The following is a 14,169-nucleotide window of genomic DNA, read 5'->3' on the forward strand; positions in this document are numbered from 1 at the left end:
AAATCCACGCGGTGAGAATTGGGGTCCAAAACATGGAGCATGCCTCGTTTCCGTCATGCATTTACCGATAGCATTCAAAATCCTTTCAACGCAGATATAATGTTTCATTTGAATTTATATTTACATGATTCATTCCAAATATTTGGTTTGAACCCATGGGACTAGAGAGTACTGAATTTATAAATATCTCCAACAATCAAATATTGAATTTCGATTAAACAAAGTTGTACAAAGCGATGCACTATTAATGTACTGAAAGTAGTGTGCCTGATATTCACCCCATATTAGTACAGATATATATTGAATATTTAGCAGAAGGAAGTACGAATAAATCAATTGAGATATTAAGCTAATGCAATGTGATGAGATTGGGTAAGAACTCCACAATTCAGAAGCTTTTTCTAGTCGGTGCCTGAATGAAGCACATCGTCTAAACAGAAAGGATTACCATTATTTTACTATACCATACTTTTCACTGTACTGAAGTATCAATGGGCAAGTTTCCTAAAACTACAAAATCGAATTTAAAATTATTTATGGAAACCCTTTTCCATTAGTTATCCAACACGTAAAAGATTCGCTTCAAAATTAAGAAATTTCAGAAATATACCCTTCGAAACTTCGAGTATGTAAAAGCTTGTGACGTAGAATGCCTTTACTAAAGTCTAGTAATTTTTCTCAATTAGACAACAGTGGAACTGATGAAGAGGATATAGAATTCTATATCCACACATTACAAAAAATTGTTTCTGTAATATGTGTCTATACCATAGACATAGAGACATGGACTGTGCCTTCCCTTTATATCTATGCATGAAATACGGTCAAAAAAAGTGACAGAGAGAAAAACACGTCGGGAATGCAGTTGTCTTTTTCTAGAATTTTGATTGGTCTACACTCACCTCTATGTGAACAAAAAAGAGAAAGATAATGTCCCGACGAGCTTTTCTCTCTTTCTAATAAATAGCCAATTTCATGCTGGCATTGCTCAGTCCATGTCTCTATGTCTATGGTCTATACATTCTTAAAAACGATGATATTTTGTGGTCATTGTTTGATATTTCTATGCACTGTTTGTTTTGCTTGTCAAATGTGATCACCTAACTTGATTTATTAAGTCTATGATGATCATGAAACTTTCATGACCTATTGATTCGATGGGCGTTGCCGGATTGTGAAAATGACGTAGAATGTTCATAAGAGAGCACTTCTGAAATCAGAATTTTCGTAAGTGAATACAGACAAAACGCAACATGTCAAAATTCTAAAAAAATATATTTCGATATATTGAAGTTATAAGGATTTCAATGACATATATTTTGAAATTTAGGAAAATACCCCATTTAAAATATTAAACTCAATTCACTGTAAACTCTCTTAATTTTACCTCAAATCTAATGTCCTAATTCGATGTCAAAAAATCTCGCAATAATTCATATACCGGATGGAAATATATTACGAACCGGAAAACATGAAGACCGAACATAATCTCGTTTCGTATAAACGTAAAACGTAAATCATCAGGACGATTCGTACTGCAACCAGCTTTCATTTAACACTTACCTAGTTATTTACATTAGCTTCGCCTCCAAGTAATTTATTTATGCAGTAATGGGTTAGGTAAACTAGTTTTCCCCGAGCAATGTCCTATTTAACGTTCGTGAAATATTCAGGACAGGTCGCACTTGTACCTACTTTAGTTTGTTGTGGGGGCGACGAACTTGATCGTTGGAGACGAACATTTGTGCGTGACCATGAAAGTTCACTTAGGAGCTTTTGGAGTACAGTCATACCTTGAAAATGATTGGGGTACTGAGTTGCTAGATTCTTGATACCCGGTCAGAGGAGATGAACGTCAGACCTTTGGGTATACTGGTCACCTGTCAAGAGAATAGTTCTCTCGATTTTAGTCTGCGAATATTCGGGATTACCTTAGATGGAATGACCTTTTGATGGGCATTCCAAGTGTGGAACTCTGTAGAATTCTTTTTCAACTACACTGCGCAAAAAAATTAACGCACATTATGGAAATCTCGAATTTATTCTACAACTGAAGGTGTTCTCAATGATAATTATTTTTATCAGAATTATGCATGCATATGTTATCCACTTCACTTTCAACGGTTTTCTTCAATACAGATGTTTTTTCCCAGCAGGAATAAAAAAAGATGATATTATCAAATTTTGAATGTATTGGCTCCATTCTGAAATCAGTTGTTCTCGATCAATTCTAGTGATCAATAGTTTTTCTTTCGTTTGATTTTCTACACTCGATCGCTATGCAACGCGAAACACGCAATTTGACCCAAGAGGAATGTGCCCAAGCGGTAGTTTTGCGAGAAGAAGGGTGGACATACACAAGAATTGCAAAAAGGTTTGGAGTTTCCCATACAAGTGTGTCCAGAATGTTGCAGCGATTCAGGGAGACAGGTATGAATGTTCGAAGACCAGGACAGGGTAGACCACGGGTAACAACTGCAATTCAAGAACGTTACTTGAGAGTTTCTTCGTTGAGACAACGGTTTGCAACGCTCGCCTCCTTCAAATTCAGCTTGAGCAAACTCATGAGGTGCAAATTAGCACTCAGACAATAAGAAATCGCCTCAGAGAATATGATTTAAGGACTCGTATCGCGGCAAGAGGCCCAGCTCTTACCCCAGCCCATCGAAGGGCGCGTTTGGATTTTGCGAGAGAGCATATCCATTGGGAAGAGGCCGATTGGGAAAGAGTTCTCTTCACAGATGAGTCTAGATTCTGCCTCTTCCATTGTGATCGACGTTCCCTTGTATACAGACGTCCACGTGAAAGATATGCTCAGTGCAATTTCCTGAATACTACTGGTTTCGGGGGAGGATCGATTATGGTATGGGGTGGAATATCTTTGACTGCTCGCACAGACCTAGTGGTCGTTGATAATGGAGCTATGAATGCTGATAAGTATATAAGGAACATTCTTGAAGAGCATGTAGTGCCATTTGCCCCATACATTGGTGAAAATTTCATTTTTATGGACAATAATGCCAGACCCCATCGTGCGCGCATCGTTCAGGAGTACCTTGAAGAGGTTGAAGTCTCTCGAATGGAATGGTCAGCAAGAAGTTCAGATCTCAATCCGATTGAGCAGGTTTGGGACAACCTCAATAGAAGGCTGAGAAGTTCAGAAAATCATCCAGCTACTCTTAGTGACTTAGGAATCCAACTCGGAGAAATCTGGGAAGGATTAGATCAGAACATTTTAAGATCACTCATTTTGAGTATGATAGGTCGCTGCCGAGCTGTAATTAACGCAAGGGGTGGAAATACCAAGTATTAAATCACTTATCAGTATTTTGAAAATTGTTCATTTCTCTTCTTTCACATAAGATTCGGTGAAATCCTGAATTTTTCTTCCATTTAATGTGTCTTGTTTCTTTCAAAATATTCCCGAGAGAACATAAAAAATAAGTTATAAAGTCAATGTAGAGTTAACTTTCATTAAAATTGAGATTTTCAGAATGTGCGTTGATTTTTTTGCAGTGTATAATATAATAGTTGGGGAGCCCAAGAGGGAGACTTGGGTTATGCTCGAGTGTGTCAGATTATAATAACGGTAGATACCTTGTGGATTACCTCTACCAAAAATTAAACCTGTATTCAGGGAGGAATTGTCTAGTTTTTTTGAATTATCTCCTCTCCTGGGCTTCAAATCGTTTTCGCATTCACTATAATAATTATAAAGCATAAAATTTTCTACACATTTTGTTGAGAGCAATTCTTTTTAAGTTCAATCGTTTTTGAGATATATGGCGATGAATGTAGATAATACTGGGATTCTACATTGGCCTTTTCCATTCGCGTGTATGGTTAAGCTCCTCGTCCTCATAACTTTCTAGCTCGAAAACGTTTAAGAGTATATAAAATAGATAGAATTTTACACACTATAACATCTAGAAACGAAAAACCTGACATGCATGATTCAAACAGTCCTAATTCCTAATATCTTTCAAGTGTGTAGAACTACTAGTGTGTATTTAATTTAGGCCATGCAATTCAGATTCCACCTAGCCAATTATCCATAGAAGAACTTCATCAACCTGCCAATTCATCTCTATCGAAACCTGAATTGGCTAGTGTGAATCGCACCTTTAATTAAAACCAGAGATCAACTTTCCAGAGGTCCAGTGAAGAATGGTGAAATATCGACGGGTTGAGTTTGAGTGGTAATTGTTATGCATATTTTGGGTCTGCCAGTTATTATACAGTTTGAGAGTTTCGGGGGCCCATGGCGTCCGCAGTAATGACCAGGGTTTATGCATCTCATATTTATGTACCCCTCTTTGTTTGCAGGTATAAAAGGCTCTAACTGGGAATTTATGTAAAGTTTTTGTCGACTTTCTGGGCTGAAAAATGTGAATGTTCGGCCGGATATTGGAATGGAAATATGGAAGAGTGTTCTCGTTTCCATCATTTCGGAAATGAAAGATTTAAATTTAATTCTAGGAGAGTTGATTAGTGGCCGAGTACAGTATGTAATCAACAGCGATGTGGAGAAGTAATTTCTCGATTTATTTATTGTGTTTCGAATGTTCATAAAATGAAAATAGATATTAAGGACACCTTAAATGCTCAGATCAGTATTTTTTGATATACTCTAATATACGAATTGTTTCTCTTAGCTCTGATAGACAAATTAATGGTGTTTACAGAAAAGAGCCCTAATAAAAAGAAAGAAACTAGAACTTATGCTACACATGAACATCCCGTTTATATTAGTCGAAAAATCTCGGGAAATTAAAATATATTATTTTTGCCTGAAGAGGTTTTGGACTGGTTGAAGTTGCAGAATGGCGTATGCGCTGATTACTTAATCTTGTATTCCACTTGAACAACCCTGGAAGTTATTGTCGGGAAACTTCTGTTTCATAGATAGAAACATAATACTCCATCCGGTCCATGAGAGAATACCGTTGGGACAAAATGTCTAGATTGAGGCCAAATGAAATTATTCCTTGTGTATTCCACTTGTTAGGACCGCTGTTGAAATTCTACTCGTCATCTAAAATTTATGTTTTGTCATATTTGGACACGAGTTGGTGAAGTTATCATTGGACTAGCCATACAATTTCACGCAGCTATTGGCGAAAATATCACTTTTCTGACAGGTATGAAGGTGAGTATTCGACTCTAAAAATATCTTAACAGTAGATTCTTGGGGTCAAAAGAAACACTTTTTTCCTTTGCCATTTTTTTCCGAATCGGCTAGGTTTGAAAAATACAGGCTCTTGAAACCAAAAATGTTATTTTTAGTTTTATCGAATGAAATGAATTTTGGAATAGTTTTTCATTTATTTTATGAATCTTCCTTCAACACAAGATATCACCTAGTTTTCTCATCATGACCTTCACGTACCATAAACAATTCAATTTTTCCCTATAACGTTACAATATGATTTGTAGAATTAGGTCTGCAGTTGAAAACCCTGAAAACGAACCTTGGAGGTATGATATACAGTATGACCTCCTATTTTCTGTAGATTCTAGTAAAAACAACTGAGTTGTCCCTTTCAATAATAATAATAATAATAATAGTTTATTGATCCTTTTAGACATAACAAGGTATGTATAGGACAAGTCACAATTGAAAGTTGGAAGTTACTTCAAACATTATCAAAATTATCGTGAAAGTACTCATTAACACTATAATAACACTTTTGCAGAAGTATCTGCTTAACAACTTTCTTAAAATTAATTACATTAAGAGACTTAATAATACGTGGAAGGTGGTTGAATATTTTAATGCATTGATACTTAGGTGACATTTCAAACTTGGTTGTCCTATGTTTGGGTATTGACAATATGACATCATTTCTAGTATTATAGGAATGGAAGCTAGAAAGTTTTACCAGATCATTCTGATTTTCCTTAACAAAAATCAAACACCTCAAAATGAAAATAGAAGCAAGTGGTAATATTCTATTCTCCAAAAAGACTGGTCTACAAGACGATCGTGGTGCAACATTATATATTAGTCGCAAAATTCTTTTTTGGAGAATAAAAACTCTATTAGCATCTGTCGAATTTCCCCATAATAAAATATTATATGTTAGGTGGCTAAAAACCAAACTGTAGTAGATATTCATAAGTGAATCCAAGGGAAGTAAAAATCAATCATATCCTCTATTATTTCGCTTAACATAATTGAGCTAAATTGAATGAATGTAGCAAAAATACCTTCCATAATAAAGAAAACAAACGCTCGACGAAAAAACATCTCAGTTATTCTTCATTTCCGCTCGCTGAGACGAGAATGAAAATATTCTCCAGCTTCAGAATTTCAATGAGTTATGGAAATAACATTCTCGGCCTAATTGATTGAATATGGAGTAAATTTCGAGAATATATAGCGCAAACTTGAACTACGACGGGAATCAACTGCAACTCGCAAGATTCCCAGTTTTCGTCAGACCTTCTCCCGAGAGAGTGTGCGGATGTCGTGGGTTTCGTCAGCTTTATCCGATCATTTCCGGTTCTTCTGATAAACTTGTTCTTGCTCCGTGTGAAGTTTGTGACGAAACTATCGGAAATGGCATTCTTGTTCGAATCGGTTCCATTGTAAAATGACATCGGGAAATTTGATCCTCTTCTTGGTTTTTATTACCGGAGGTGAGTTATAAATTTAAAGCGGATTATAACACCCTTTCATGGGGGGATAGAAAAAATATAAGGCATTGTTGCAAAAAAATTCAAGGGATGATCTCGAAAATTCAAGATTCTTTGGATTCCGTATGTTTTTTGAGTTCATGGAACAATGGTTGGGGAGCCGACGATGCTAAATCAGGATTTACTCGAACGTCCTGGAGAGCTAGTGGATTTTGAAGAGTAGATGGTAGAAAGTAAAAAAGATTGTTTGATGTATGCCCTTTCAGCTGTGGGGAAAGCGTCTACAGGTTCTCAAAAATGTAAAAGGTGTACAGGGTGGGCAAAATTCGTTGTCTACTGAGGGGATCTCGAGAACTATAGCAGCTAGAAGAAAACGGACGACACATTCTCGAGCTCTTTTTTCCTGACTAATTCAAAACTGAAAACAGATCCAGCCTAACATTCATAGATTTTGAATTATGAACGAAAATTGAGAAATTGTCATTTTTAATGAAGCTGAATAACTCGCTAATTTGAACTCGTATTCGAAATCTGTTGTTACATTCTACAGGCACTTTTTTATGAGGAATTCGAATATGATATCAATAAATTTTTTGATTCAGTCATTTTCGAGATACGACAGGGATTTCTGATTTTTCAAATGTGAACTATAGTTGAAAGTTCTTTCATCTTGCTTCAATTTTTTTGCTGATTTCAAAAATGTATCATATATCGCTATTCACATGAATATAACGTAAGAAAAAAAATCCAATACTTTTTCAAGCTTTTCGATTCACTGTTGAATTTTCAGTAGGCCGGCGTAACCATAGCGACCGTTGAAAATGCATTGTAGTTCGTAAACTCCACATAATCTCATATGAACTCAACCTTCTGCCGTAGGAATCACCGACTGACTAATAATTATTTTTTTTATATATCGATATCGAGATCGATATTTTTTTAAAGAGAGTAAAAGACTTTCGTCTGATTATTAAAGAAGAAAATTTATTCAATTATCGTTTTTCTATTTATGAAAGAAACTTTAGGAGTCAGTAATAAAATACGATAGCTATCTATAATTATAATTTTTGAAGAAATAAGATGATGAAAAATAGGTACCTCTGTCAACGGTAGTATTCGAATTGTGAACCATCGTAAGATAAGCATGCCAAACATCGCGAGAACAAACGATGGCAAATTAATCATCGAAATATTTATTCAGCAATCCCCGATTCAAATCATAGAGGCTCATGTTCACAAAATATAATGCATATTCAACGGTTGCTATGGTAACCCAGCCCACTTATAATTCAACAAAGAATCGAAAAGCAGGAAAAAGATTGAATTTTTTTCTCGTGTAACATTCATGTGAATAGCAACATATGATACATTTTTGAAATCAGCAAAAAAATTGCAGCAAGATGAAAGAACTTTCAACTATAGTTTACATTTGAAAAATCAGAAATCCCTTTCGTATCTCGAAAATGACTGGATCGAAAAATTTTTTAATATCATATTTGAATTCCTCATAAAAAAGCGCCTGTAGAATGTATCAACGGATTTCGAATACGAGTTCAAATAAGCGAGTTATTCAGCTTCATTGAAAATGACAATTTCTCAATTTTCGTTCATAACTCAAAATCTATGACCGTTAGGCTGGATCTGTTTTCAGATTTGGAATAGTAAGGAAAAAAGAGCTCGAGAATGTGTCATCTGTTTTCTTCTAGCTGCTATAGTTCTCGAGATCCCTTCAGTAGACAACGAATTTTGCCCACCCTGTACATACTCGAGGTCAGATGTGTATATGTCCTACGTGTCTCGATAATAAATTCATGTTGATCTGACAGTTTACGTGGTGGGGATGGCCATACGGAAGAATTGAAAATGGTGAAAAAAATTTTTTTCGGGTGTGTCAGATTTTTTGAGAATATGGTAATTTGACCCAGAGAAAGCTGGAAGCTTCTCAAGAGACTGACAATTAGGACATGACGCAAGGTCACAGCGGTCCTTCGAAAATGCAAAAAAAAATCGTTACTTGGACATTCTCGAGCTTGTCAGATTTTCATTCAGATGGTTAATCTCGGTTTTGCAGACGTGGTGACCCATTAATCTGACACTAATCAGGGAGAGTTTTCTTAATCAGACAGTTTGAAGATGATAACAATGCATTTTCTTCAAATATATCCCTTCCTGTACCTCTAATAGTTTTTCTGTTCATTATAAAAGTTGTAGATAATAAAATTCTATACAACTCTTGTCTGGAGCAATTTTTCATACCCTCAACTGTTTTCGAGCTAGAGGGTGATAAAGGCGAGGAGCTTAGACACACATGCGAAACCCAAGGTCAATGTAGAAACCCAGTGTCATGTACATTCATCGCCAATTATCTCAAAAACGTTCGAACGTATAAAAAATTGCTTCGGACAAAATTTGTAAAAAATGTGATGCTCTACAGCTTTCGTAATGAATGCGAAAACAATGTGAAGCTCAGGAGAGGAGATAATTCAAAAAAACAGATTTTTGTGACCTGTATGGCCAATTTTTATTGTTTCGGCTCGCTGAAACTGACAGATTATGATTTTTCCGTTACTCTTGGATCAGTAGCTTCGAATTAAGAAATGATAATTGAAATCAGGCTCTTTTTCTGCAAATTCCTTTTTCATCTACACCTCTACAGTTCAGTAGAAGATAAGGAAAAGTTTACATACTTTCTATAATAGTCTTCAACCTTCCAAACCACCGTTTGCACGATAAAATCCCCAAAAGTCCACGAACAAGTTCCCCTCACCGAAATCCTGACAGTTATAAATCTCTTGGAGTGACATCCTTATAATGCCACAATTTCGCTCGCAGCGATAGGCGATAGAGAATTCTGAAATATGGGAATTTCTAATACAAAACCACGGCTGACAATGAGACAATAAAATGAATAATATACATATGAATGGAAGGTGGCACTTATTTGTGGCGTCTAATCCCCCCGCCTGCCAGAAAAAACTGAATATCCGCACGAGCGATTTAACAGAGGTCGTTAAATTTTTAAACCTCACCCTTCACGCAGTTATGGGTGCTGTGTAGCTCAATAAGGATTAAATGAGATGCGATGTGGATAATCCCATTGAAATGGTTTGAAAGGAAGTTTATTACCGGAATTTTTTGAGGCCAATTCCGAACGCGGAATTCAATAGATACCACAATAATGATGCTGTATGAATCTTTATCGAAAACACCGGTTTATCACTATGAAAATCACACAGTCATGGGTGAATCTCCAGGGATTTACCTCTAGGAAGACGATTGTGGGTATGAATTTGATTCCCTGTCTTTTTCCATGACAGTTGGTGATTCTTAGTGTGTTTATTGTGAGGATATATGAGGATATGCATGTCTTTCTCTTCCTACGCCTCATTTTTTCTGTTATTTTTAGGGATAAGCTAATTTTACTTCTTGTGGTGGGAATGTTAAAAGTGATATTAACTTTTATTCATTCTTTTGCATGAAGAAAGTATTTGATGCGCAAAGCACCACTGTTTCATCAATTACTTGCATCTCGACCCTTATATTAGTTAATACCGAAAAATTTTCAATGGGAACTAGTCTTGTGAAAAAAGATTGTTTTCTATTCGTACCAAAGTTTCGTTCTTGATTCGACAAACCACAACTTGATGTTGGACGAGGGGAATAAAAGAAAATTTACAACGGAAGTGCAATTATTAGTGGAATGGATCAACTCGAATGTGGTTCGAGTGAAAGAATCTAATTTAGTGCAGCACTGCGCTCTGAAACCTCTGTGCGTTAATTGAATTATTCATTATTTGAGTAACTCGATTTTTGCAGATTGGTCGATCTCATTTTGATGTATGGATTAATTTCCAGCTTTCATATTTCGATTGATTTATAATTTTTATGTCCGGATTGATAGTCGAGAAGAACTCAAATGAGTGATGAATATCGAATTCGTTATTTGGAATATAGGTATGTCATATGCCCTAAAAACACAAGTACATTCTATGGACATCCCAGGGACGTCTCTCACAAAATAGGAGAACTCACCAAGAAAAGTACATATTTTATAAAACTCACTCCTTGTAACACTAATTGGTTACATGAATCGAAGGAAAACATTCTTCGATGAGTTGCAGTATTTTCCATATCCCCACACAATATATATATGTGTATCATATATGAGGTTTTTTTTTTGGATGACACATATTTCATGTGGATTAGCAAGCTAATTCATCATATATCCGAGCTAAGGATATAAATGGATTGTGACGTCATAGTTGATATTCAAAATTCCCATTAATTACTGTAGATGTAGTAGAAAACATTAAGACATTTCCAAAAATTTCTCGTTGAGCACATGCCGTTAATCTGCTGAAAGATAATAAGTTTAAAACCTTAAGTTATGGTTGTTACATAGGTCAATAAGGTTTGAATGAGATGTTATGTAGAGAATGAAATGGTTTGAAAGGCACTTCATCAATTTTTTTAGGTCAATTTCGAAATTCAATAGATCTTACAATGACGCAGCTGACCTCGGTAAATCTCCAGCTGATTTAATCTGAGGAATTACTCCCTTTGAGGACGATTGTGGGTATAAATTTCATTCTGTGTATTTTTCGATTCGAATTTGTGATTCCTTGTGCGTCTATTGTAAGGATGTGTGAAGATCTGCATGTCTTTCACTTTTCTTATTTCTGTAATTTTTCTAGGAAAGATTACTTTACTCCTTGTAGTGGGAATATTAACTTTTATATTCATTATATTGAAAACTTCTTTGTATCTTCAATTACTTGCGTCTCGAACTTGATATTAGGTCAATTTCAAAAAATTCTCAATGGAAACAAGAAATGAAGTCATGCTCAGTGTTTGGACGAAGAGAATAAAAGATAATTTGACAACACAACTGGAAATAACAATTCATTCATTCATTCATTGCTGTATCACGTTACCGGGAATAAATCTACAAAAAGAAGAGGAAAAAAAAAAAAAAAAATTCGAACAGACTTGTAACTTCTTAGTGCTAGTTGCGACTGTGTGCCCTCCTGTGACTAAAGAGACCCAACCGTGACCTGCAGATCCTTCCACACTCAGGGCATGGATAGTCTCCAACCAGATCTGGCCGCCGCTGTATCCTTCTCGATTCTCCACTATAACTGTGGACCAAAGATCATAGCGCCGAATGGAGCTACTCGGATTTAGGTCATACTGTTCGGTCAATTTAAATGAGTGGAAAACCTCATACAGTCCGGCACTGCGCTCTGAAACCGCTGTGCATTAATTGAATTATTCACACATTTTTAGCAACTCGATATTTGCAGATTAGTCAAATCCCATTATGATGAATGAATTAATCTCATACTTGCATATTTCGGTTGATTTGTAGTTTTTTATGTGCGGATGGCAGAGAAAAATTCAAATGAGTAATGAATATCGAATTCGTTATTTGGTTGTCCCGAATATATAGGTAATCAATTTTTTTACCTCTCAATTAGATGTATTGTCAATATTATTCGTTATTGTACCATTTGAGTTTATATTTTAACCACAAGAAAATGTAGTATATAATGTATTAGATTGAACTAAAAAATATAAAAAAATTTGTGATTTCTTCAAGGAATTAGGACAGGGTAGGATTTTGGATTTTCCGTCCAAATTTTTTAACTTTTTACGTTTGCGGAAACTCGAATGTACGCCGTAATGATTCAGTTATTTAATTAATCTATGGTCCCAAACATATGTTTGGATTCATCACAAGTATTCATTCATTCATACAATTCAAAATTATTCGCCATCTATCATTTATCGGTTTTATGTTTCTCTCTTAAAATTCAAGGTTTCTCCTCTCTGCCAATCAATTCCAGCATAAAATTTACAATCGTTACTCTCGAAATGAACGATATAGGAAGTGAATTCCCTGCGGAGCCATGAAAGCGGCTTCAATTCCAAACCCTGAATGCGTCTCTTGTGTTTGCGGTGGCAATTTCGACAATTGTAAAGGAGTAAAATGCGGAATAAATAATGGTTAGGAAGCTAACAACTATTTTTATTGTTGCAACGGTTCCAAGTCGGCCTTCCACTTGCATCAATTTTCATGCGAAGAATCACAGATTCAAGTCACTGGGAAGGAAAATTGAAGAGTTGAGTTCCACCATGATGAGTTATTCTATGGTTACATGTTCATTCATTCATTATCGTTACCGAGAATAAATCTACGAAAAGACTCAAGAACAAAACTATCGGTGCGATCGAACTTATAATTTCTTAGGGCTATTTGCGACTAGGTGCCCTCCTGTGACTGAAGAGACCTAACCGTCACCTACAGATCCTTCCACACTCCGGGAATGGATAGTCACCAACCAGATCTGGCCACCTCTGTATTCTTCTCGTGTTTCCATTATAACTGTGGACCAAAGACCTCCACTGTGATCTGTTTAACTCTAGTTGTTTCCAGTTATGATTGGCATTAACTGATTTTAGGGATTGATGCAGAACATCCTTAAACCGCTTATACTAGCCTCCTGGTTTCCGAGCTTCCTTTGTGAATTCGCCATAAAGGGCTATTTTGGGGAGTCTCGTGTCTTGCATCCTCAGAATGTGGCCGCTCCATCTGAGTCGAGCTCTCGTTACTTGTTACTTGAGTCTCAATTGTCATACAACTCGCGCACTGCAAGACTTCTGCATTTGAAACTCTGTGGAACCATCTGATGTGTATTATTTGTCTTAGATGACGTTGTGGCGATTGTTCAAGCTGTTTAATATGTTGCCTGTAGGGCGTCCAGCTTTCGCTTACGTAAAAAAGCGTTAGGAGGATCACTGCTTTGTAAACAGCTGTCTTGGTCTTCCGATTGAGGTCGTGATTTTGAAACACTCTGTCTTTTAGCTTCCAGAATACCTGTGAAGGCGAATTGATACTATTTCCGTGTCCAAATTAGACCTAGTAGATACCTATTTATGAAGCTTCCCAAGTATTTCATGTATTACGTGTCTTTCTCATAACGCTTGCTTCTTCAGGTACTTTGATTCCTATTGAAGAGACTTCCCCTTGCGTAGTTTGATTTCACTCAAAAGTAGGTACGTAAATAGCTGGATTTTCCCTTTGACGACCGTTTTCCGCCAGTTTTTCCCCATCTATCCGAAAATGGACGAAAATGTAAAAAACCCCCGAATAAAAATGCTCTGTTGAAGCTAAATGGATGTGCACACTTTCTTCAGCCCCTCATCCTTCGAATTACGTTCAAAAGCGTATTACGTGCTTCATTACGCATTTCTGCAGAACGAAGAGAGGAATGTAAAGGAAAATTGGAGGCTATCGCCAGCATTCCTCTCGGCGGAAAAACCTGCGTAAGTTTTCCTGCCGTGTTTCCGGAATGCCTTGATTTTTGACAGGTAAACGTTAACCCCATATTTCCAGATACTTCTGCGGAACAAAGCTAAGGGTTGGAAACCGTAGTGTAAATTGATACAAAAAGAAACTGGTGAAATAAATTCGAGTGCTGTGAGGCATGCGGCAACGTTCGAACAGGGGCGTAGGTAAGTTACCGAATA

At 36.3% G+C, this 14,169-nt stretch overlaps 1 protein-coding gene across 3 annotated transcripts in view; it reads left to right on the forward strand.

Moving 5' to 3' along the window:
- LOC123308630 overlaps nucleotides 1-14,169 on the forward strand; it is a 188,932-nt gene that overhangs the window by 148,975 nt on the left and 25,788 nt on the right. Inside the window, exon 1 of one of the 3 annotated variants that reach the window (XM_044891377.1) lies at nucleotides 6,458-6,642. The exons of 1 other annotated variant lie outside the window; for it this stretch is intronic. In XM_044891377.1, the coding sequence (XP_044747312.1) occupies nucleotides 6,597-6,642 (46 nt within the window). In that variant the 5' untranslated portion in view covers nucleotides 6,458-6,596. Of the gene's footprint in view, nucleotides 1-6,457; nucleotides 6,643-12,004; nucleotides 12,089-14,169 lie in introns of those variants that run through there. One more of the 3 variants, XM_044891379.1, reaches the window with a different exon arrangement.

This window comes from Coccinella septempunctata, chromosome 2, assembly GCF_907165205.1.
Source record: "Coccinella septempunctata chromosome 2, icCocSept1.1, whole genome shotgun sequence".
NCBI lineage: Eukaryota > Metazoa > Arthropoda > Insecta > Coleoptera > Coccinellidae > Coccinella > Coccinella septempunctata.